At 56.1% G+C, this 24,788-nt stretch overlaps 1 protein-coding gene and 2 long non-coding RNA genes across 6 annotated transcripts; 1 reads left to right on the forward strand and 2 right to left on the reverse strand.

Annotated features, from left to right (window-relative positions):
• Positions 1-10,001: 10,001 nt before the first annotated feature.
• On the reverse strand, positions 10,002-14,540 carry LOC121107076. Of its 3 annotated transcripts, none has more exons than XR_005840489.2 (4): positions 14,342-14,540; positions 12,374-12,479; positions 12,162-12,285; positions 10,002-11,679 (listed from the first exon to the last, which is right to left on the reverse strand). It is a non-coding gene; the product is annotated as an uncharacterized LOC121107076 (long non-coding RNA). The 3 variants fall into 3 exon arrangements; XR_005840490.2 differs by having other exon boundaries at positions 12,150-12,285; XR_005840488.2 differs by lacking the exon at positions 10,002-11,679 and having other exon boundaries at positions 11,725-12,285.
• A 2,406-nt stretch (positions 14,541-16,946) lies between these two features.
• LOC121107064 (zinc finger CCCH domain-containing protein 11A-like) lies at positions 16,947-19,048 on the forward strand. Its single transcript, XM_040649250.2, has 4 exons — positions 16,947-17,263; positions 17,550-18,000; positions 18,170-18,256; positions 18,549-19,048. Exons 1-4 carry the CDS (start codon positions 17,210-17,212, stop codon positions 18,917-18,919), a joined length of 963 nt encoding a protein of 320 aa, XP_040505184.1. The 5' UTR covers positions 16,947-17,209; the 3' UTR covers positions 18,920-19,048.
• Positions 19,049-19,218: 170 nt separating this feature from the next.
• Positions 19,219-24,328, reverse strand: LOC112531478. Of its 2 annotated transcripts, none has more exons than XR_005840484.2 (2): positions 24,153-24,328; positions 19,219-22,143 (listed from the first exon to the last, which is right to left on the reverse strand). It is a non-coding gene; the product is annotated as an uncharacterized LOC112531478 (long non-coding RNA). The 2 variants fall into 2 exon arrangements; XR_005840485.1 differs by lacking the exon at positions 24,153-24,328 and adding an exon at positions 22,318-22,921.
• Positions 24,329-24,788: the final 460 nt, after the last annotated feature.

Here is a 24,788-nt window from a genome sequence, read left to right on the forward strand (position 1 = left end):
AGTTTGATTAGAATCGCTGCTACCGTGCAGGGACGGAGGGCTGAGATGCACAGCGTCCTCACCTGCTGGATGTTGGAAGGGGAGGTTCAGCAGCAGCTCGACTCGCAATGATCAAGTCCTCCAAAAGCCGCCTTCTTTCTTTCGGATCAGCAGAATGGAGACTGAAACCTTTTCAAAAGGCATTATGAAACATGATTAGATTATTAAACATAATCATTAAACATAAACAGATTACCTCAAGCCCAAGGAGAAAACACGTTTCAGATTGAAGACCACAAAAGCATCATATTCTATTCCAAGACAACTTCAGTTCCAGTTTCAATTTCATGACTAGCATTTCACCCTCCCTGCTGTGGAAAGGGGGGAAAGAAGGAAGGGAGAGCCTTCTAGCCCCACATCCCTTTAGAGATCACCCTATAGCTCCAGATCATCCTATGGACCCACACAGCCCCTTAGAGGACCACATCCTCCAAACACCCCCTATAGCCTTATATCTCCCTATATCCCCAAATAGCCCACCACAGCCCCTCTGTAACCCCCAAAGGCCCATTTTAGCCTCCCATACCTTCTCCAGCATAACATCCCTCTCTACAGACCCCCCTGGCCCCCTATCATCCTATACACTCTAACAGCCCGCCACAACCCCCTAAAAACCCACTATTGCCCCATATCTCCCTATATCCCCTCCACAGCCCCCTATAGCCTCCTACCCTACTAGAACCCTCCTACAGACCACCCACAGCTCCCTAAAGCCCCATAACCACCTATAAAGCTCCTATAGCCTCCCCATAGAACCATATAGCTTTCCCAATAGCCCCCTACAGCGTCATAATATTCCCCTGCTCCCTACAGCCACATAGCACCCCATGTCCCCTCTACAGCCCTAAGACCCTCCCTACAGTCCCCCAGCCCCTAAAGCCCAATCTCCCCTTATAGCTCCCCACAGACCCACACTGGCCCTAGACTCCCTCCAGAGCCCCCCACACTCTCCCATATCCAGCCTCATATCCCCCTAGAACCCTTCTAGACTCCATATCTCCCCTATATCCCCACAGACACCCTATATCCTCCCTCAGGCCCCCACAATCTCCTACAGCACAACATCCTGCCCTAGAGCCCCCCCCAACCCCTAGCACCCACAACCCTCCCACATGTTGCCACAAACCCCTAAAGCCACATATCCCCCTCGAACACACCTATAGCCCTTACAGCCCCCTCATAGAACCGTGGAGCTCCTCCCAAAGCCCCCTACAGACCCATATCACCCCTATACCCCCACAGCCCCCTAGAGAACCAAATCCCCCTATATCCCCCATATAGCCCTAAAACACTCCCTAAAGACTCTGCAGCACCCTAGAGCCCCATATCCCCCAATAGCTGCCCACAGATCCCTAGATTCCAACCGCATCCCCCTCTTTTCCCATATACCCCAATACCCCTTCTACAGTCCCCCACAGCTTTCCAGAGCCCCATAGCCCCCCTAGAGACACAATTAAGCTCCTTAAAGCCCCACACACCCATACAGCCACCCTAGCCTCATATTTTCCAACAACCCCCGCAAAGCCCTATATCCCCCTACGGCCCCCACTGAAGCCCCAGATAGCCCCACAACCCTCCCGATAGCCCCCACAGACCACTACAGCCCCATATCCCCCAATATCCACCCCTGTAACCCACTACAGCCCCCTGTCGCCCCAAAGCCCTACCCTATACCCCATACACTCCCATTTCTCCCTCTGGCCTCCCCATGGCCCCTCACACCCTCCCTGGATTCCCAACACAGCCCCCTACAGCCCCATCTCCTCCTACAACCCACGCACAGCCCTACATCCCTCTATAGCAACCCCTGTGGGCCCCACATCCCTCCATCCCCCTCTATTCCCAAAACACACCAATATCCCCTCATCCCTCGAGATCCCCACACAGCACATTACAGCCCCATATCCTCCCACATCCCCCAAGAGCCCCCAAAGTCCCTCAGCTCTTACACTGCCACCACATCTCCCCCACTGCCCCTCCACCCACAGACCCCCTCAGCCCCGGGAGGCACCTCAACAAGCACTGGAGGCTCGGGGGGGCCCGGCCCCTGTGAGGGCAGCAGCGCTGCGGTGGTGGGGGCCCCGACTCCTTCAGCCGCCCCAAATCCCCGCATCCCACGGCGAAGGGGACGGCCACGGGCTGCCGTCTGAGGGGACAGCTGGGCGATTCCAAGCCGGTTGCCAACGGCGCGCTCTGCCCCTCAGCCAATTGGAGCCGGCGGCGCTTCTGCTGACCAATCAGAGACAAGGGGAGGGCCAGAAATGCCGTTGACCAATGAGAGGCCAGCAGGGGCGGGTCAGAGCTGCTGCTGACCAATCAGAGCCAGCAGGGGCGGGATGGAGCTGACAATCACCAATGAGAGTCCACCAGGGGTGGGTCAGAGCTGCTGCTGACCAATCAGAGGCTGGCATGGGTCAGAGCTGCCGCTGACCAATGACAGGCTGGACGGGAGTGAAATGGAGCTGCTGTTGACCAATGAGAAACCAACGGAGGCGGGATGGAGATGCCGCTGACCAATGAGAAGCAAGCGGGAGTGGGACGGAGCTCCCGGTGACCAATAAGAGGCCGGCACGGCCCATCGCTGAGATGGGAGCAGAGTGGAGACCTTGCAAAGCAGGGCTGCAAGGCTGCAATACGTGGTGGTGGGACAGCCTTGGGCTTCTGCGTTTGCATTCATCCCACGTTTCCCATCTCTGCCTTGCAGCTCTGCTGGTGCTGGAAGTGGACGGTATTGCAGTATGAATGAAGGAGCAGCTGCTGATGGGAGGCAGGAAGTCCAGGCTCATGAACGCTGAGGCATCTGCCAGTACGGCACCAGAGGAGGCAGTAGTGACGCTGGGGGGCAGTTGCAGAAGAAGATGAGGAGTTCCCCAGCAGGAAGCCACAAACCCGGCAGGAACCTGCAGGGGAATCGCAGCATGTGTGGGTGCCCAGGAGGAAATGCAGCCCCAGCGTCTGAGCAGCGCCTGGCCATGGAGTGCTGCGGCCCAAGAACAGCGCTATTCTGCCCTTGCCGAGATGGCTTTCCAAGGAGGACTTGTCTGTGGGGGTCAAGGAGGTTATTCGGGTTATGTGGGCTCGTTGGGGTCTGTCCTCACAAAAAGCAGAGGGCTGGCTCATCCAAAAGCTTGGTGATTGCTTGGAAGCCCAAACCCTTCTGGCCTGCTATTACCCCATTGACCCCACTGACCCCACTGACGCCTTTGACCCAGTGACCCCAGTGACCTCACATGAATCCCATAACCCCCCTGTCCCCAATGATCTAAATGATCCCACATGTACCCAATGACCCCAAGGACCCCAGTGACCCCATTGACCCCACCAATGCCCATGTTTCTAATGATATACCCGTGACCCCATATGACCCCAACAACACATTTACCCCACTGACCCCATTAACCCCACATGACCCCATTGACCCCAGTAACCCCATTGACACCACAGACCCCATTAATCCCACATGTCCCCCATTGACCTCAATGACCCCAATAACCCCAATGACCCAATTGTCTCCAATAACCCCCACTGACCCCATTAACCCCATTCACTCCATTGACCCCATTGATCCCAATGACTTCACTGACACCAATGTCCTCAATGACCCCCATTGACCCCAGTGACCCCTACTGACCCAAGTGACCATATTGAACCCAATGACCCCCTATGACCCCATTGACTCCAATGTCCCCATAGACCCCATAGACCCATTGTCTCCAATGACCCCAGTCTGGATGCAGCCTGGGGGAAACGACTCCTGCTTCCAGTCATGCAGCGCCTGAGCGAGAGGGTGACCCAGCCTGGCTACACAATTATCGTGTGTATTTCTCTCTTCTGATGCTTCACAGAACCCCATTGGGTGAGCCTCCTGTTGGTTTCTTCAAATTTGGTACCAATCCTGGGGACCAAAACGATAGCCTGAAAGGCTGGAACCAGTCCAGGGACGTAAAACCACAGCCCCAGCTAGAGAGGCCAGAAGCAGCCAAGGGCCTAAGGCCACAGACACAGGCGGGGAGCCCAGCACTGGCCCTGGGACTTAAAGCCACAGCCGGAGAGGCAGACATCAGCCCTGGGACTCAAAGCCCCAAACACAGATGCTGGCACAGGCCCTGGGTTTCGTTTTCTACGGGTTCCCCTGGGACTCCATTGACCACTCGGAGGCCATACTGGTCTTGACTGGTTTTTATTGGGCTGCACAAGAGTCATCTTCACTTCTCCATTATTCAAATAACCCCATTGGGTGACCCTGGTGGTGGTTTCCTAAGATGTGGATCAGGGAGTCGTCCATTTCATTCGCTTATGATGAAAGCACGGAAGTGATGCGGGCACTCGCTGAGGTCACAATCACTGCTGGGGTGGCAGCGTTTCCGCCACAGCTGGTGAGCAGAGCTGGTGCTCTGGTGAGCGTGCTGCACACCGAGGCTGAGCTCTGGGCCTTCTGTGGAACAGATCACCCTGTGAGAGCCCGTCAGAAGCACCGCGTGTGCACTCGTCGGTACTCTCTGCAGGGTTCCTGTCCCAAGGGAGATTTTGGGATCGAGGCAGTCGCAGGAAGAGGGAAGCCAGCTCTTTGCAAGGAGCCAGGGAAGTTCCTGTGCACAGAGGCCTGGGAACTCCAGCTTCCTCTGAGCCTTCAGCGGCCATGTCTCAGCACGGAGATGACCGCGGTTCCAATTGCTGCCGTCTGAGTGGCAAGGTATGGCTGGGCTTCTTCTGCTTGGTTCTTCCTTTCTCTTGCTCTCAAGGGGAAGGGACGGAGCAGGGGGAGCCCTGCTGGTCCTTGGTGACCTCAGTAACCGGTTGCATTCAGCGCTCACTGCTGCCAGCCTGGGCTAACATCGCGGACGTGGCTCAGGCCGTCTTTTCCCTTAGTGATAGTTAGTGTCTCAGCACTCTGATATCCCCTTTCTGGCACGATCTGGAACCTCTCTGCAAGCCTTGGCTGCCCGTTCCCACCACCGTTTCTTCCTTTCTCTCTTCAGAAGCGGCGCGGCGCGGTTCCCCACGGTTGGGAGCAGCAGCCAGCAGGCTGCCAGAGATCCGACCGCGCCTTCCAGCGCACAGAGGGACGCAACAGGGACGGACAGTCCTTCATGCCATACAGAAGTGAGTTTCTTCGGCCCTCTGTCATGAAGTGTGAAGGAATGAATTTTGAGTATTCGTTCTGTGCGGGTGCAGCGCTTCAGGGGATGTCAAGTGAGCATGCATTTGGAGTGCAGGAAGGAGCAGTGAGAAGTGAACTATCAATCAGTTTGTGTTTGGGCTGTCCAAGTAGCATCTTTCTGTTTTCTGGGGGGACGTGGGCATACTGGGCAGTGCTTCTGCTGCCTGCTGGTGTCTGTGAAATCAACACACCATCTGTTGTTGTAGGGACGGAGCCTGCGCGTCCATGGAGTGGTGCTGGGCAAGGCTGGAAACGCAAAGCCTCCGCAGGTAAGAAGCTCTTGCGAGCTGTGCTGACTGCAGAAGCGGCATAATGTTGTAGCAGCAGAAAGGCAAGCTGAAGAAACTGCTCTTGAGGATTAGAAGACTGTGGTTGGCTGTGCTCAAATCTTCCGCCACAGAGATGCTCTTCATGTCTTTCTTGTCTCCTTTCTGCCAGAAGCTGATGCGAGCGGCCTTCCAGCAAAGCGCAGCCTTGCAGAAAGGCAAGGCAGAAGCGCCCAGTGTGGCACAGCACCAAAGAGAGGTACGGACACACAGCAGGCACCTGGGTTTGGTGCACTGTCTCTCTAGTGAGGCTTTCTGTCCGTCCTTTCCTGGGACTGTGGCCGTTGTGTGTTGGTTGTGGTCTTAATCCCTGGCATGTACAGTTAGCATTCCTGTGCTGATTAGAAATGTGAACCCACAGTCCAGCCAAGATCCTATGATCCATGACCGTGAGCACTCGAGATGAGATGTCCCTGGTATTGTGACCCGTTTTGCAGACTGAAAGTAGTGTTGGGCTCTCATTAAATCTCCTTATTTTTCCTTTCTTAACAGAGATTGGTGCTGAGCCAAATGCCAAAATCTATGTCAAAGTGGTCCAGCAGGTCCATACTGAGAGAGCATGTCAAAGAGCAGCAGCTCAAGGCTCCACTACCAGGCTGGAGGTCCTCTTAGAAGAGCAGGTCCCAGCACAGGGGGAAGACCTTCCCCTGCCGTGTGCCCCCGCTCTGTCTCCAACACCCAGGCTGGATGTAAACGCAAGGCCTTGGAGGAAGGGAAACCAACAGCAGTGCAGCTGCCTTCCAATAAGAGAGTGAGGGGGCCGAGTGGAGACTGTGTGCCGGCTCCAGCAGCACACCCTGGGCCTGCTGCTGCTCGGAGCTCCAAGCAAAGAGGTGAGAAGGTGCTGTGGTACCCGCCGTGCTGAGGCGCTTCCCTGTGCGAGCACACTGAGTTTGCTTAGGGCTTGGCTTTGCTTTTTCCTTCTCCATGGAGGGGAAAAGAGTGGAAGGCTACAAAGTCCAAAGGCAGTGAGGTGCCAGAACGTGTAACCCTGTCTCTTCCCGTTAACTCTATGGCAGTCTTCTGCACGCCTCCTGGAAATGTCATTCACTGGGAGGCTTCCTAGTCCCATTTCCTCTGTCTTTTTGCTGCCTTCTGCTTGTACGGCATGTATGTTTCTGCCATTTCACTGTAGACAAAATGCATTCATCTATTTTTCTTGCCTTACAGAAAGAAGACGACAACGAAAAGAGAGGAGAGTGGAGCTGAAGAAGGCTGCCCTCAGAGCTGCCGCTGCACGTGCAGAGGTGAGTCCTTGGTGAACACAGACACGGCTCTTGTTGTTCTCAGGGCCTCTGTCTGTCACACATGAAAGGAAGAGACTGTAAAATCCCGAGGGAAGTGGTGTCCTGTTTCTACCCTCGCTCCGTTTCTTCCCAGGCCTCCGCAGTGGACAGCCTTGTGGAGATGATGCAGAAGCTGCAGCTGAAGGACTGAGAGGAGGAGCGTCAGCAGGCAGCAGCTTCTGCAGTGCGCGGCGTTACAGGGCAGTGCTGAGTGCCGCCCAACTCGGCACTCCACCTTCAAACGTAGTCAATAAAAACCAGTCAAATTTATAGATTCACAGAGAGCGCACTGGCCTGATTTGTCCAGCGGCACTCGGAGAGCTGCTGCACCACCTCCTCGTTATTGGTCTCGCGGCGCTCGCTCAGAACTGCCACAGCTCCGTCAGCGAATGCTGCCGTCCAGTGATGCAACGGAGGCAGCAGTCCTTTGCACTGCCCACAGACAGACTGTCTGCAAAGCACGTGCAAAGAGCTGCAGGGAACACAGCCTGGCCATGAGCGTGCTAACTTGGAGAGCAACGCTGTGGAGATTGCCGAGTTTCCCAGGGCAGCACCAAGCATTTTTTCCTTACTGACAAGTATGTAATGAGCAAAGTTCAGCAAAAGGACAGCGTTTTCTGAAAAAAATGACAGGCTGTTGGTCCAGAGCAGCATCTCTGCAGCTTAGGACCAGCAGGCTGCCATCCCGGCACTGTTCTGCTTGCAGACAGCGCTCCAGGTTGTGGCACTCAGAGGGCGTCCCTCTGCCGTGCAGCCCTCCCCAGTGCCTGCCTGCCTGTCACTGTTGTGGCTGGGATGGAGCTGTTTCCTTTGCAGTGCCTCCCATGGCGCTGTGTTCACATGCGTGCACCCCATCCCTCTGCACACCCACGAGCACGAAGACTCGAGCACTGCTCCAGCCTTGCACACTGCCATGTGCATGCACACAGATGCAAAACTTGCACCTGCAAGCACTGTGCACACAGCCAAGCGCAATGCACGCTCTGATGTTCAGCACCAACTCTGCACAACCCCGTATGCACGCATACCTGCACTCACAGCTCGAGGACAAAATGCTGCTGGCATGGCACAGCCAACACGCAGGCGGTGGGCAATGTCAGGAGGAAAGGCCCCCCTTTACGCTCATTCATTCTCCTCTCTTTAATGAATGTATTGGTGCACCACTGGAGCCCCATCCTGAGATGTGTTTTGCTGTGGGGTTCCTCGTCGGTGGGATATGGGGATCCTGGGATGGTAATGGGGGTCCTGTCACGGACTGTGGAACTCTGAGGACCCAGGAGAGGACTGAGGGCGTAAGGGAGGTCCGAGGAAGAAAACAAGGGGGTTCAGTGTGAGCTCAGAGGGGGATGTGTGCTGCTGCTGGGGACTGCAGAAGTCTGTGATGGCCCAGCTTCTCTGTGGGGGAAATGTGCTGAGTCTGAGAAGGTCCTTGAGGAGCTATAGGGCTCTCTGGGGGTGTGTTTGGAGGATATAGGGACATTAAGGGATGTGGGAACACAGGCTGCAGGAGCAGAATGCTGTTCAGGAGAAAACAAGACGTGGGCTGCAGGTGGGACACAGGGGCATGGGCTAGTATGGGGACGTAGAGAGTATGGGAGGATGTGGGGAGCGGTTTGAGGTAAAAAGGGGGTTGGGTGGGCAGAGTTTGCAGTGGTTTCATTTCATCCTGAGAGGGGACTGGGCGTCCCTGTGGCCCAAAGGTGGGGCCCTGAGCCGTTACCCCACATGAGCCATAACCCAAGATGACCTCATCGCCCTGTATGTGTGTGACCCCATGGCTGCACGTGACCCACAGCCCTGATGGGAACCATACCCCCACATGACCCTGTGACTCCCTGACTCTTCCTGCCCCCATCATGCTGCGAACTGATGCCATGTGGCCCATAAATCTGGGATCCTTGCCCCCACCTCACCCCGACCATACAACCCATGTGATCCATAACTCCATGTCACCCCATCTGTCCCTACCATCCAATCTGACCCTATCACTGTGATTCAGAACCCCATCTGACCCCATAGCCCCACATCACCCCGTAACTCTGTGACCCTGCAGGACCCCTATGTGACCCACGACCCCACGTCCTCACCCCATGTGGCCATAGAACCAGCTGCATGCTAGGAAAAGGCATCTCCTCCTCAGGGTGGGGCTGCCCCACAGCTGCCCCAGAGAAGCCATGGGGTGGGCTGCAGCCGTACGCCTCAGTTTGGAGAGCTGGGAACTGGCCAAAGGGGCCAGGAGAAGGACATGAATGCTTCTGTAGGGAAATACCTGTCCCAGGGTTTGGTGGCTTGGTAGCTTCTGTTTCTGTAAGTGGATGAGAACAGAACAAACTGAACCCACTGAGACCGGGGAAGGGATTGGAGCTTTGCTGCTGCGGTGCTGCATGGCCACGAGGGATACCCGAGCCAGGAATGGAACAGGGATGGACTGAAGCAAATCAACTCCTTCACGGGACAGTGGGAGAAGAAATCCAAGTCAGCTGCAGAACAAACAACGCAACCCCTTACAAAAGGGCGTCCCAGACTGGGGCCGTTGCAGCAGTAGGGGCAGTGCTTCTTGGAAGGGATCTCGCGGTGGGGAAGAAACTGCTCCAACATCAGCACTTGCAGCAGCTGCTGCAACGACCCCGAGAAATGGGCAGCGCAGCACGAGGAGGAAGGATGGAATGCACGGTGGTGCAGAACGAGCGCAGAAGGATGGAGAGCAGCAGCGGTGGGATCCCCCTTTGGCACGGCCACCCACCGCTACGGGACTGCAACAAGGAGCTGCACCCTGCCGTGGTCAGCATGGCTCTGTGTGCCAGCTGTGTGCTGCTGGAAAGCACCCGAGCGGTTACGGGTGGGAGAGTGGCAGAGGAAATCATCCAACATCTGCAGGGATAGCACAAGGCAGGCTCAGTGTGACAGCTGTGTCGTCGTTCAGCAGACAGATGCTGAGCAGAGCACAGCAGGGCCAGGACGTTCTGACCAGGGGGAGGTGGAGAGTGCACACGAGATAAGGCACAGCCGCAGGACGGAGCATGAGACCCAGCACGTGCAACAGCTGCACGAAATCCTGCCTGCCTGTCTGCATAGAAAAGCACAAAATCAGCCCGAAAGGAACACGTTGGCCATAGACCTCCTCTGGAAAAACGGCACAGCGGATGCGTGGTGGAGACTGTGAGCCTGCAGTGCCCAGCCAAGGGGAAGGAGAGCAGTGGGTGCCATGGGAGGAGAGCTACAGGAGCAGAAGGAGCTCACAGAAGAGAGTGCAGTAATGCCACAGCAATCAGGAATGAGCTTTGCTGCTGCACTGAGAGCTGTGCCTGGTGGAACATCAGGGATGTGAGCGTTTCTCGCACACCCCACAGGCACGTTCGTGGATGTGCTGGGATGTGGGGAAGCCTCACAGGGTTGTGGGACAGTTAAAAGACGCCTATGGGAGGGCTTCAGGAGCACTTTGGGGCAGCCTTGCAGCAGAGCCACACTTAGGAGCTGTCTTTACCCAACACACTGCTGCTGGTGGAACTGCTGCTGGCTACGAGCTATGGGCAATGATGGGGCTGCTCTGGAACTGCTCCTCTAGGATGGCTCTGGGGATGCTCTGGGCAGCTATGGGATACACTCATGGAACCTCTTCCTTAGCCCCCAACAAACCCCTTGACCTCCATTTGGCCCCCCAAGATGAGGGCAAGATGAGCATCAGGGGAATATTCAGGCTGCTGACCTACAGCGGCCCCAGAGCCACCTTATAGTACCCCCTGAACAAGCCAGGAACAGACCCATCCCTGCCCACAGCCTCAGATGGGCTTACTGTGCTCACAAGGTTATGGGATATGTGGAGCCTTGGGTCACGTGGAGTTATATGGGGTTCTGGGCTCATGTGCGGTTACCGATGAGGGCTCCACCTTTGGGCCACAGGGAACCCCAATCCCCTCTCAGGAAGAAATCAATGAATGCACGCCAACACCACCCCACATCCTCCATTCTGACCCCAAACCGCTCCCCACGAGCCCCCAGACCCCCCACGTACCCATGCCACCCCACGTCCCCGCACCCACAAGTCCCACCTGTAACTCACACCTTGCCTCCTCCTGAGAAGCACTCTGCTTCTGTAGGCTGTGGTCCACATCCCCTTATCCTCCCCAAATCCACCCATGTTCTGATCCGTGTTCCCCAGTATCCCCAGTGCCAACCACTTCACTTTCACCCACATCTGTGCCCTACACCTTCTCCAGCTCCCCATTCCTCACCTGCAGAAGCCATCCATGCTACAGCACCGTGAGGTTGTACGGGATCTGGAGGCAGGTCAGGGGGAGGAGAGGCCAAAGGTGGGCTATGGGGTTCACTGGATGGTGATGGGGGTACTGTCAAAGAACATGGGGGTCAGCGAGTTCCCAGGGGGGATCTTGGAGGTGTAAAGGAGGTCTGAGGGAGGAAATAGGAGGATTCCGGGGAAGCCCAGTGGGGCACATGGGGTGCTGCTGGGGACTGTGGGGCTCCATGTGGGTATGGGCCAGCTACGGGGGAGGTGTACTGCGTCTGAGGGGGTCCTCGAGGGGCTCCAAGGCTCTGTGGGGGGCTATAGGGTGTCTCTAGGGGTCTTGCTGGGAAACACTGGGAGGGATATTGGAACTCTGAGGGAATGATGGGTGGGCAGTCATGAGAAAGGAAAGGGCAGCCTTGGGGAAAGCAAGGGGCAGCCAGGGGGATGGAAGGGAATCCTACAGGAATGCAAGGGGAATCCAGGCTGAGGCAAGGGGACAGCTGGGGGAAGAACAGGGGAACGTCCCAGCAACGGACTTCTTCTTTCACATCCACATCTTCTGCTTCCCAACTGAGCTGCAAAGCTGCCAGAGGAGCTGCAGTACCGCTGCCCGACTCCTGCCTGTGTCAGAAAGAGCTGCACGTGAGCAGAGTGCAATTGCCATTCTAAATCCAACTCCATCACTGCAGTCACAAAAGCACAACCTTCAGTATCTGCTACAGGCAGACGACCATGTCCTTGCACAGGAACCATTCCTACAGAGCAAGCGAAGTCCTTCATTGCCTCAGGACGTGAGGAACACAGGAAGGGCCCCAAAGCCTTCAGCACATGCCATGGAGCCACCAAAGTTGGCAGCTAAACACACCATCTCCTTCAAGAATGAGCAAGACCAATCAATGCACCCTGCTGCTGCAGAGGGCTGCGCTGCATCTCCTGGTGCCACCCTTGGGCTGTCATCGCGCTGCCCACCCACAGCGCACTTTGAAGCGCCGCAGCCTTGCAAGAAAGAACAGAGAGCAAGGAGCTCTGCCGTGCACTTGCTGTGAGAACACAGAGAGGAGCCGTACAGCCCTTGCTCTCAGCACACACACCTCTTCTCTTACCAGCCGTTCATTCCTGCACAGCGCTGCTCAAACCACTCCTCCATCTCTCCCTTCACAACGCCATACGCAGCCTCTCCCCAGCGACGAGCTCTGGGCTCTTTCATGCCTGTGCCATCATCGGGGCCTGCAGAACAAACCGGGGAGTTCAGAGGTTTGATTAGAATCGCTGCTACCGTGCAGGGAGGGAGGGCTGAGATGCACAGCGTCCTCACCTGCTGGATGTTGGAAGGGGAGGTTCAGCAGCAGCTCGACTTGCAATGATTATGTCCTCCAAAAGCCGCCTTCTTTCTTTCGGATCAGCAGACTGCAGACTGAAACCTTTTCAAAAGGCATTATGAAACAAAATTAGATTATTAAGCATAGTCATTAAAAATAAACACATATCCTAAAGCCAAGGAGAAAACACGTTTCAGATTGAAGACCACAAAAGCATCATATTCTATTGCAAGACAACTTCAGTTCCAATTTGAATTACATGACTAGCATTTCACCCTCCCTGCTGTGGAAGGGGGGAAAGGAAGGAAGGGAGAGCCTTCTCGCCCCACATCCCTTTAGAGATCACCCTATAGCTCCAGATCATCCTATGGACCCACACAGCCCCTTAGAGGACCACATCCTCCAAACACTTCCTATAGCCTCATATCTCCCTATATCCCCAAATAGCCCACCACAGCCCCTCTGTAACCCCCAAAGGCCCATTTTAGCCTCCCATAACTTCTCCAGCATAACATCCCTCTCTACAGACCCTCCCTGGCCCCCTATCATCCTATACCCTCTTACAGTCCGCCACAACCCCCTAAAAATTCACTACTACCCCATATCTCCCTATATCCCCTCCACAGCCCCCTATAGCCTCCTACCCTACTAGAACCCGCCTACAGACCACCCACAGAACCCTATAGCCACATAACCACCTATAAAGCTCCTATAGCCTCCCCATAGAACCATATAGCTTTCCCAATAGCCCCCTACAGCGTCATAATATTCCCCTGCTCCCTACAGCCACATAGCACCCCATGTCCCCTCTACAGCCCTAAGACCCTCCCTACAGTCCCCCAGCCCCTAAAGCCCAATCTCCCCTTATAGCACCCCACAGACCCACACTGGCCCTAGACTCCCCTCGAGAGCCCCCCACACTCTCCCATATCCAGCCTCATATCCCCCTAGAACCCTTCTAGACTCCATATCTCCCCTATATCCCCACAGACACCCTATATCCTCCCTCAGGCCCCCACCATCTCCTACAGCACAACATCCTTCCCTAGAGCCCCCCCCAACCCCTAGCACCCTCAACGCTCCCACATGTTGCCACAAACCCCTAGAGCCACATATCCCTCGAACACACCTATAGCCCTTACAGCCCCCTCATAGAACCGTGGAGCTCCTCCCAAAGCCCCCTACAGACCCATATCACCCCTATACCCCCACCGCCCCCTAGAGAACCAAGTCCCCCTATATCTCCCATATAGCTCTAAAACACTCTGTAAAGACCCTGCAGCACCCTAGAGCCCCATATCCCCCAATAGCTGCCCACAGATCCCTAGATCCCAACCGCATCCCCCTCTTTTCCCATATACCCCAATACCCCTTCTACAGTCCACCACAGCTTTCCAGAGCCCCATAGCCCACCTAGAGACACAATTAAGCTCCATAAAGTCCCACACACCCATACAGCCACCATAGTTTCATATTTTCCAGCAACCCCACACAGCCCTATATCCCTCTACGGCCCCCACTAAAGCCCCCGATAGCCCCACATCCCTCCCAATAGCCCCCACAGAACACTACAGCCCCATATCCCCCAATATCCACCCCTGTAACCCACTACAGCCCCCTGTCGCCCCAAAGCCCTACCCTATACCCCCCACAGTCCCATTTCTCCCTCTGGCCTCTCCATGGCCCCTCACACACTCCCTGGATTCCCAACACAGCCCCCTACAGCCCCATCTCCTCCTACAACCCACGCACAGCCCTACATCCCTCTATAGCACCCCCTGTGGGCCCCACATCCCTCCATCCCCCTCTATTCCCAAAACCCACCGATATCCCCATATCCCTCGAGATCCCCACACAGCACCCTACAGCCCCATATCCTCCCACATCCCCCAATAGCCCCCAAAGCCCCTCAGCTCCCACATGCCCACCACATCTCCCCCACTGCCCCTCCACCCACAGACCACCTCAGCCTTGGGGGGCACCGCGAGCAGAGCTGGAGGCTCGGGGTTCCAGGCCCTAATGGGGGCAGCAGCGCTACAGCGGTGGGGGCCCCGACTCCTTCAGCCTCCCCAAATCCCCGCATCCCAAGGCGAAGGGGACGGCCACGGGCTGCCGTCTGATGGGGACAGCTGGGCGATTCCAAGCCGGTTGCCAACGGCGCGCACCGCCCGTCAGCCGATTGGAGCTGGCGGCGCTGCCGCTCACCAATCAGAGGCCAGGGGTGGGCCAGAAATGCCGTTGACCAATGAGAGGCCAGCAGGGGCGGGCCAGAAATGCCACTGACCAATGAGAGGCCACCGGGGGTGGCTTAGAACTGCTGCTGACCAATGAGAGCCAGCAGTGGCGGGATGGAACTGCCGATCACCAATGAGAGGCCACCGGGGTTGGGTCAGAGCTGCTTCTGACCAATGAGAGGCCAGCAAGGGCGGGATGGAGCCTCTGCTGACCAATGAGAGGCCGGCACGGGCCTGCACCGAGCTGGGAGCAGAGCGGACACCCTCAAAGCAGCGGCAGCGACAGGAAGCGGTTCCAAGAAGCAAAGGATGGCGGCGAGGCGCTGCCGGGAGCAGCAAAAGGCGGTGAGGCTCTCCCTGAAGCACCACAGCGGTTTGTTTGCCCACAGCACACACGTGTGTGTGGCCCCATCCCTGCGTGCAACCACATGCACGCACACACATGCAACCCCATCCCGTTGCACAGCAGTGCACGCGCAAAGACGCGTGCAGCCTCATCTGCAGCTCCACAGGCAGGAGGAGACGGGCCGAGGAGAGCGCTCCCTCGGATGAAAGGCAGTGGGCAGCCATGGCAAAGGCTGAGGCGCTCAGTGAGAGCTTTGCCTCGGTCTTTGCAGGTGGTTGGACCTGCAGCCCGACTTACAGAAGAAGATGAGGAGTTCCCCAGCAGGAAGCCACAAACCCGGCAGGAACCTGCAGGGGAATCGCAGCATGTGTGGGTGCCCAGGAGGAAATGCAGCCCCAGCGTCTGAGCAGCGCCTGGCCATGGAGTGCTGCGGCCCAAGAACAGCGCTATTCTGCCCTTGCCGAGATGGCTTTCCAAGGAGGACTTGTCTGTGGGGGTCAAGGAGGTTATTTGGGTTATGTGGGCTCGTTGGGGTCTGTCCTCACAAAAAGCAGAGGGCTGGCTCATCCAAAAGCTTGGTGATTGCTTGGAAGCCCAAACCCTTCTGGCCTGTGTCATGGTTTTGTAACTTCGCTATTGGTATTCCACATCATAACATCATGGACAAAAGAGAAGAACTACGTATCCCAGAGGACCTCACGGTCACAGAAGGAAGACACATCACGGAAGATACGTCATCTGGTTGCGCGCGCTGCTTCTTCACTTTCGCTTGCTGCCGGGAGAGGAGTGGGTGTGCTTTCCAAGCCAGGCGCCTTCATCAAGTTAGGCTTTCGGTTTCGGAAACTCTCTCACTCTCTCTCTCTCTCCCTCTCTATCGCTCTTTCGCTCTCTCTCCCTCATTTCATTTGGTTTATTATACTTACTCCCAATTAGATTGTATTGTATCGTGTCATCTTGCATCCCAACATCATAGTTAGTAAAATAAGTTCTCCTTCTTAGATTGTTGCCACCGCTTCGTTTTTTTCTCGGGAAGTCAGGGGGAAGGGGGGCCCACAAGCCTACTGCCCCCCTGTCACGGGCACAGATCTATCTAGGTAACTCCGTGACAGCCTGCAATAACGCCAATGGCACCACTGACCCCACTGAGCCCCTTTGACCCAGTGACCCCAGTGACCTCACATGAACCCCATAATCCAACTGACCCCAATGATCCCCATTGACCCCACTGACCCCTTTAACCCAAAGGAGCCTTATAGACCCCAATGACCCCAATAACCCAAATGACCCACACTGACCCCAGTAACCCCACTGACTCCAATGACACGAATAACCTTCATTGACCGCAGTGACCCCCCTTGCCCCATTGACGCCAGTGACTCCCATTGACCCTAATGACCCCATTGACTCCAATAACCCCATTAACCGCACTGACCCCCACTAACCCCAGTGACACCCATGATCACCCATTGGGTGAGCCTCCTGTTGGTTTCTTCAAATTTGGTACCAATCCTGGGGACCAAAACCACAGCCTGAAAGGCTGGCACCAGTCCAGGGGCTTAAAGCCACAGCCCCAGCTAGAGAGGCCAGAAGCAGCCAAGGGCCTAAGGCCACAGACGCAGGCGGGGAGCCCAGCACTGGCCCTGGGATTTAAAGCCACAGCCGCAGAGGCTGACATCAGCCCTGGGACTCAAAGCCCCAAACACAGATGCTGGCACAGGCCCTGGGTTTCGTTTTCTATGGGTTCCCCTGGGACTCCATTGACCACTCTGAGGCCATACTGGTCTTGACTGGTTTTTAATGGGCTGCACAAGAGTCATCTTCACTTCTCCATTATTCAAATAACCCCACTGGGTGACCCTGGTGTTGGTTTCCTAAGATGTGGATCTGGGAGTCCCCCATTTCCTTCGCTTATGATGAAAGCACGGAAGCGATGCGGGCACTCGCTGAGGTCACAATCACTGCTGGGGTGGCAGCGTTTCCGCCACAGCTGGTGAGCAGAGCTGGTGCTCTGGTGAGCGTGCTGCACACCGAGGCTGAGCTCTGGGCCTTCCGTGGAACAGATCACCCTGTGAGAGCCCGTCAGAAGCACCGCGTGTGCACTCGTCGGTACTCTCTGCAGGGTTCCTGTCCCAAGGGAGATTTTGGGATCGAGGCAGTCGGAGGAAGAGGGAAGCCAGCTCTTTCCAAGGGCCGGGGAAGTTCCTGTGCACAGAGGCCTGGGATCTTCAGCTTCCTCTGAGCCTTCAGCGGCCATGTCTCAGCACGGAGACGACCGCGGTTCCAATTGCTGCCGTCTGAGTGGCAAGGTATGGCTGGGCTTCTTCTGCTTGGTTCTTCCTTTCTCTTGCTCTCAAGGGGAAGGGACGGAGCAGGGGGAGCCCTGCTGGTCCTTGGTGACCTCAGTAACCGGTTGCATTCAGCGCTCACTGCTGACAGCCTGGGCTAACAACGCGGACGTGGCTCAGGCCGTCTTTTCCCTTAGTGATAATCAGTGTCTCAGCACTCTGATATCCCCTCTCTGGCACGATCTGGAACCTCTCTGCAAGCCTTGGCTGCCCGTTCCCACCACCGTTTCTTCCTTTCTCTCTTCAGAAGCGGCGCGGCGCGGTTCCCCGCGGTTGGGAGCAGCAGCCAGCAGGCTGCCAGAGATCCGACCGCGCCTTCCAGCGCACAGAGGGACGCAACAGGGACGGACGGTCCTTCATGCCATACAGAAGTGAGTTTCTTCAGCCCTCTGTCGTGAAGTGTGGAGGAATGAATTTTGAGTATTCCTTCTGGGCGGGTGCAGCGCTGCAGGGGATGTCAAGTGAGCATCGATTTGGAGTGCAGGAAGGAGCAGTGAGAAGTGAACTCTCAATCAGTTTGTGTTTGGGCTGTCCAAGTAGCATCTTTCTGTTTTCTGGGGGGACGTGGGCATACTGGGCAGTGCTTCTGCTGCCTGCTGGTGTCTGTGAAGTCATCACACCATCTGTTGTTGTAGGGACGGAGCCTGCGCGTCCACGGAGTGGTGCTGGGCAAGGCTGGAAACGCAAAGCCTCCGCAGGTAAGAAGCTCTTGCGAGCTGTGCTGACTGCAGAAGCGGCATAATGTTGTAGCAGCAGAAAGGCAAGCTGAAGAAACTGCTCTTGAGGATTAGAAGACTGTGGTTGGCTGTGCTCAAATCTTCCGCCACAGAGATGCTCTTCATGTCTTTCTTGTCTCCTTTCTGCCAGAAGCTGATGCGAGCGGCCTTCCAGCAAAGCGCAGCCTTGCAGAAAGGCAAGGCAGAAGCGCCCAGTGTGGCACAGCACCAAAGAGAGGTACGGACACACAGCAGGCACCTGGGTTTGGTGCACTCTCTCTCTAGTGAGGCTTTCTGTCCGTCCTTTCCTGGGACTGTGGCCGTTGTGTGTTGGTTCTGGTCTTAATCCCTGGCATGTACAGTAAGCATTCCTGTGCTGATTAGAAATGTGAACCCACAGTCCAGCCAAGATCCTATGATCCATGACCGTGAGCACTCGAGATGAGATGTCCTGGTATTGTGACCCGTTTTGCAGACGGAAAGTAGTGTTGGGCTCTCATTAAATCTCCTTATTTTTCCTTTCTTAACAGAGATTGGTGCTGAGCCAAATGACAAAATCTATGTCAAAGTGGTCCAGCAGGTCCATACTGAGAGAGCATGTCAAAGAGCAGCAGCTCAGGCTCCACACCAGGCTGGAGGTCCTCTTAGAAGAGCAGGTCCCAGCACAGGGGGAAGACCTTCCCCTGCCGTGTGCCCCCGCTCTGTCTCCAACACCCTGGCTGGATATAAACGCAAGGCCTTGGAGGAAGGGAAACCAACAGCAGCTCAGCTGCCTTCCAATAAGAGAGTGAAGGGGCCGAGTGGAGACGGCGTGCCGGCTCCAGCAGCACACCCTGGGCCTGCTGCTGCTCGGAGCTCCAAGCAAAGAGGTGAGAAGGTGCTGTGGTACCCGCCGTGCTGAGGCATTTCCCTGTGCGAGCACACTGAGTTTGCTTAGGGTTGGCTTTGCTTTTTCCTACTCCATGGAGGGGAAAAGAGTGGAAGGCAACAAAGTCCAAAGGCAGTGAGGTGCCAGAATGTGTAACCCTGTCTCTTCTCGTTAACTCCATGGTGGTCTTCTGCACGTTCCCCTGGAAATGTCATTCACAGGGAGGCTTCCTAGTCCCATTTCCTCTGTCTTTTTGCTGCCTTCTGCTTGTACGGCACCAATGTTTCTGAGGTTCTGCTGATGACAAAATGCATTCATCTTTTTTTTTTGCCTTATAGCAAGAAGACAGCGACAGAAAGAGAGGAGAGTGGAGCTGAAGAAGGCTGCCCTCAGAGCTGCTGCTGCACGTGCAGAGGTGAGTCCTTGGTGAACACAGACACGGCTCTTGTTGTTCTCAGGGCCTCTGTCTGTCACACATGAAAGGAAGAGACTGTAAAATCCCGAGGGAAGTGGTGTCCTGTTTCTACCCTCGCTCCGTTTCTTCCCAGGCCTCCGCAGTGGACAGCCTTGTGGAGATGATGCAGAAGCTGCAGCTGAAGGACTGAGAGGAGGAGCATAAGCAGGAAGCAGCTTCTGCAGTGCGCGGCGTTACAGGGCAGCACTGAGTGCCGCCCATCTCAGCACTCCACCTTCAAACGTAGTCATTAAACACCAGTCAAATTTATAGATTCACAAAGAGCGCACGGCCTGATTTGTCCAGCGGCACTCGGAGAGCTGCTGCACCACCTCCTCGTTATTGGTCTCGCGGCGCTCGCTCAGAACTGCCACAGCTCCGTCAGCAAATGCTGCCGTCCAGTGATGCAATGGATGCAGCAGTCCTTTGCACTGCCCACAAACAGACTGTCTGCAAAGCACGTGCAAAGAGCTGCTGGGAACAAAGCCTGGCCATGAGCGTGCTAACTTGGAGAGCAATGCTGTGGAGATTGCTGAGTTTCCCAGGGCAGCACTGAGCGTTTTTTGCTGTGATGACGGGTGTACAATGAGCAAAGTTCAGCAAAAGGACGGCGTTTTCTGAAAAAATGACAGGCTGTTGGTCCAGAGCAGCATCTCTGCAGCTTAGGACCACCAGGCTGCCATCCTGGCACTGTTCTGCTTGCAGACAGCGCTCCAGGTTGTGGCACTCAGAGGGCGTCCCTCTGCCGTGCAGCCCTCCCCAGTGCCTGCCTGCCTGTCACTGTTGCGGCTGGGATGGAGCTGTTTCCTTTGCAGTGCCTGCTATGGCGCTGTGTCCTGGTTCTGTCAGCGCTCCGTGCCGTCCTGCAGGCTGTTGTGCAGAGCGCAGTGCTGCGGAGCTGTGCTTCCCGGCCCTGTGCTCTCCAGCACTCTCACGGGAGTTCTGCTGCTCCCAGCAATCTCCTGTTCCCAGGAGCCTCCGCTGCTCCCTTGCACGCGCATCTGTGTGCAGGGATGTGTGCAGAACCATACACCCAAGTGCAAAGATTTCCCTGCACACACACCTGTGCATTCACACACACGTGGAATCGCATCCTTGCACAGCCCTGTGTGCGTACTCCATTCATGTACACGCAAAAGTGTGATAAAACAAATGGCCTTGTGCAAAGACCTTGATGCACTCTCCCGTGTTCATGCATACATACACATGCGTGCACTCCATCCCTTTGCACACCCACGTGCACGACGACACGAGCGCATGCTCCTGGCCTTGCACACAGCCATGTGCATGCGCACACATGCAAAACTTTCACCTGCAAGCACCGTGCACACAGCCACGTGCAATGCACGCTCGGATGTTCAGCACCATCTCTGCACACCCCCGTATGCATGCATACTTGCACTCACAGCTCGAGGACAAAATGCTGCTGGCACGGCACATCCAACACGCAGGTGGTGGGCAATGTCAGAAGGAAAGTCGCCCCCTTACGCTCATTCATTCTCCTCTCTTGAATGAACGCGTCAGGGCACAGCTGGAGCCCCATCCTGAGATGTGTTTTGCTGTGGGGTTCCTCGTCGGTGGGATATGGGGATCCTGGGATGGTGATGGCGGTCCTCTCAGAAACTGTGGGAGTCCGAGAAGCCGGGGCGGAGGGGGCTGAAGAGGTTAAGGATGTCTGAAGGAGGAAATAGGGGAGTTCAGTGGGAGCTCAGAGGGGGACGTGGGGTGCTGCTGGGGACTGTGGAGCTCTGTGAGGTCCCAGGTTGCTGGGGGGAGGTGTACCGGGAGAAGGTCCTTTAGGAGCTATGGGGCTCTGTGGGGGGTGTGGGAGGGATATAGGGACATCGGGGGATATGGGAACACAGGCTGCAGGAGCAGAATGCTGTCCAAGAGAAGACAAGATGTGGGCTGCAGGTGGGAAACAGGTACATGGCGTAGTATGGAGACATAGGGGGTATGGGAGGATGTGGGGAGCAATTTGAGGTAAAAAGAGCGGGGGGGGTGAGGGGGGGGTGGGTTGTAGTGGTTTCAATTCATCCTGAGAGGGGACTGGGCGTCCCTGTGGCCCAAACGTGGGGCCCTGAGCCGTAACCCCACATGAGCAATAACCCAAGATGACCTCATCACGCTGTATGTGCGTGACCCCATGGCTGCACGCAACCCACAGCTCTGGGGGAACCATACCCCCACATGACCCTGTGACGCCCTGACTCTGCCTGCACCCATCACGCTGTGACCCAATGCCATGTGGCCCCATAACTCTGGGATCCCTGCCCCCACCTCACCCAAACATACAACCCATGTGATCCGTAACTCCCTGTCCCTACCATCTGACCCCATCACTGTGACTCAGAACCCCACCTGAACCCATAGCCCCACATCACCTTGTAACTCTGTGACCCTGCAGGACCCCCATGTGACCCACAACCCCACGTCCTCACCCCATGTGTCCGTAGAACCAGCTGCGTGTGGGGAAAAGGCATCTCCTCCTCGGGGTGGGGCTGCCCCACAGCTGCCCCAAAGAAGCCATGGGGAGGGCTGCAGCCGTATGCCTCAGTTTGGAGAGCTGGGAACTGGCCAAAGGGGCCAGGAGAAGGACATGAATGCTTCTGTAGGGAAATACCTGTCCCAGGGTTTGGTGGGTGCGTAGCTTCTGTTTCTGTAAGTGCATGAGAACAGAACAAACCGATCCCACGGAGACCAGGGAAGGGACTGGAGCTTGGCTTGAACCAGGAACGGAGCAGGGATGGACTGAAGCAAATCAACTCTTTCATGGGACAGTGGCAGAAGAAACCCAAGTCAGCTGCAGAACGAACAACACAACCCCTTACAAAAGGGCGTCCCAGACTGGGGCCGTTGCAGCAGTAGGGGCAGTGCCTCTTGGAGGGGATCTCGCGGTGAGACTGAAACCTTTTCAAAAGGCATTATGAAACATGATTAGATTATTAAGCATAATCATTAAAGATAAACAGATTACCTAAACCCAAGGAGAAAACACGTTTCAGATTGAAGACCACAAAAGCACCATATTCTATTCCAAGACAACTTCAGTTCCAATTTCAATTTCATGACTAGCATTTCACCCTCCCTGCTGTGGAAAGGGGGGAAAGAAGGAAGGGAGAGCCTTCTAGCCCCACATCCCTTTAGAGATCACCCTATAGCTCCAGATCATCCTATGGACCCACACAGCCCCTTAGAGGACCACATCCTCCAAACTATAGCCTCAGATCTCCCTATATCTCCAAAGAGCCCAAAAGAGCCCCTTCATAACCTCCAAAGCCCTCATTTATCCCCCCCCATACCTTCTCCAGCATAACATCCCTCTCTAGAAACCCTCTCCGGCCCTCTATCATCCTATACCCTCACACAGCCCACCACAGCCCCCTAAAAACCCACAATTGCCCCATGTCTCCTTATATCTCCTCCATAGCCCCCTATAGCCTCCTACCCTACTAGAACCCTCCTACAGCCCACCCACAGAACCCTATAGCCACATAACCACCTATAAACTTGCTATAGCTCTCCCACTGCCTCCTATAGCCTCCCCATAGAACCATAGAGCTCCCCCAATACCACCCTACAGCGACATATTATTCCCCTGTTACCTAAAGCCCCATAGAACCCCATATCCCCCCTACAGCCCTAACACCCTCCCTACAGTCCCCCAGCCTTTAAAGCCCCATCACCCCTTACAGCTACCCACAGCCCTACACTGGCCCTAGACCCTCTCCAGAGACCCCCACACTCTCCCATATCCAACCTCATATCCCCCCAGAACCCTACTATACTCCATATCTCCTCTATATCCCCCAACAGCCCCCCACAGACACCCTATATCCTCCCTCAGGCCCCCACAATCTCCTACAGCACAACATCCTGCCCTAGAGCCCCCCCCCAACCCCTAGCACCCGCAACCCTCCCACATGTTGCCACAAACCCCCAGAGCCACATATCCCCCTCGAACACACCTATAGCCCTTACAGCCCCCTCAGAGAACCGTGGAGCTCCTCCCAAAGCCCCCTACAGACCCATATCACCCCTATACCCCCACAGCCCCCTAGAGAACCAAATCTCCCTATATCCCCCATATAGCCCTAAAACTCTCCCTAAAGACCCCACAGCACCCTAGAGCCCCATATCCCCCACAAGCTCCCCACAGATCTCTAGATCCCAACCACAGCCCCCTCTTTTCCCATATACCCCAATACCCCTTCTACAGTCCACCACAGCTTTCCAGAGCCCAATAGCCCCCCTAGAGACACAATTAAGCTCCCTAAAACCCCACATACGCATAGAGCCACCCTAGCACCTTATAGCCTCATATCCCCCAACAAACAGCGCAAATCCCTATATACCTCTACAGCCCTCCTAAAGCCCCTGATAGCCCCACATCCCTCCCAATAGCCCCCACAGAACACTACAGCCCCATATCCCCCAATATCCACCCCTATAACCTACGACAGCCCCCTGTCGACCCAAAGCCCTACCCTATACCCCCTACAGTCCCATTTCTCCCTCTGGCCTCCCCATGGCCCCTCACACCCTCCCTGGATTCCCAACACAGCCCCCTACAGCCCCATCTCCTCCTACAACCCACTCACAGCCCTGGATCCCTCTATAGCACCCCCTGTGGCCCCACATCCCTCCATCCCCCTCTATTCCCAAAACCCACCGATATCCCCATATCCCTCGAGATCCGCACACAGCACCCTACAGCCCCATATCCTCCCACATCCCCCAATAGCCCCCAAAGCCCCTCAGCTCCCACATCCCCACCACATCTCCGCCACTGCCCCTACACCCACAGACCACCTCAGCCTTGGGGGGCACTGCGAGCAGAGCTGGATGCTCGGGGTTCCAGGCCCCATTGTGGGCAGCAGCGCTACAGCGGTGGGGGCCCCGACTCCTTCAGCCGCCCCAAATCCCCGCATCCCACGGCGAAGGGGACGGCCACGGGCTGCCGTCTGAGGGGACAGCTGGGCGATTCCGAGCCGGTTGCCAACGGCGCGCTCTGCCCCTCAGTCAATTGGAGAAGGCAGTGCTTCCGCTCACCAATCAGAGACTGGAGGAGGGCCAGAAATGCCATTGACCAATGAGAGGCCAGCAGGGACGGGATGGAGCTGCCGATCACCAATGAGAGGCCACCGGGGGTGGATCAGAGCTGCTGCTGACCAATGAGAGCCAGCAGGAGCAGGCTGGAGCTGCCGATCACCAATTAGAGGCCACCGGGGGTGGGTCAGAGCTGCTGCTGACCAATCAGAGGCCGGCATGGGTCAGAGCTGCCGCTAACCAATGAGAGGCTGGATGGGAGTGGGACGGAGCTGCTGCTGACTAATGAGAAACAACAGGGGGAGGGATGGAGCTGCATCTGACCAATGAGAGGCTAACAGGGGCGGGTTGGAGCTGCTGCTGACCATGTAGAGTCCACCAGGAGTGGGACCGAGCTCT

This window comes from Gallus gallus, chromosome 17 (assembly GCF_016699485.2).
Source record: "Gallus gallus isolate bGalGal1 chromosome 17, bGalGal1.mat.broiler.GRCg7b, whole genome shotgun sequence".
NCBI classification, from domain to species: Eukaryota; Metazoa; Chordata; class Aves; order Galliformes; family Phasianidae; genus Gallus; species Gallus gallus.

What these genes read in the sequence shown, in the direction of transcription:
- LOC121107064 (XM_040649250.2), top strand. Translation starts at nt 17,210, where the DNA reads ATGTCTCAGCACGGAGACGACCGCGGTTCCAATTGCTGCCGTCTGAGT. An exon ending in GCTGCCGTCTGAGTGGCAAG is followed by an intron (nt 17,264 to 17,549) that starts GTATGGCTGGGC and finishes TTCTCTCTTCAG; the next exon opens with AAGCGGCGCGGCGCGGTTCC. An exon ending in TGGCACAGCACCAAAGAGAG is followed by an intron (nt 18,257 to 18,548) that starts GTACGGACACAC and finishes CTTTCTTAACAG; the next exon opens with AGATTGGTGCTGAGCCAAAT.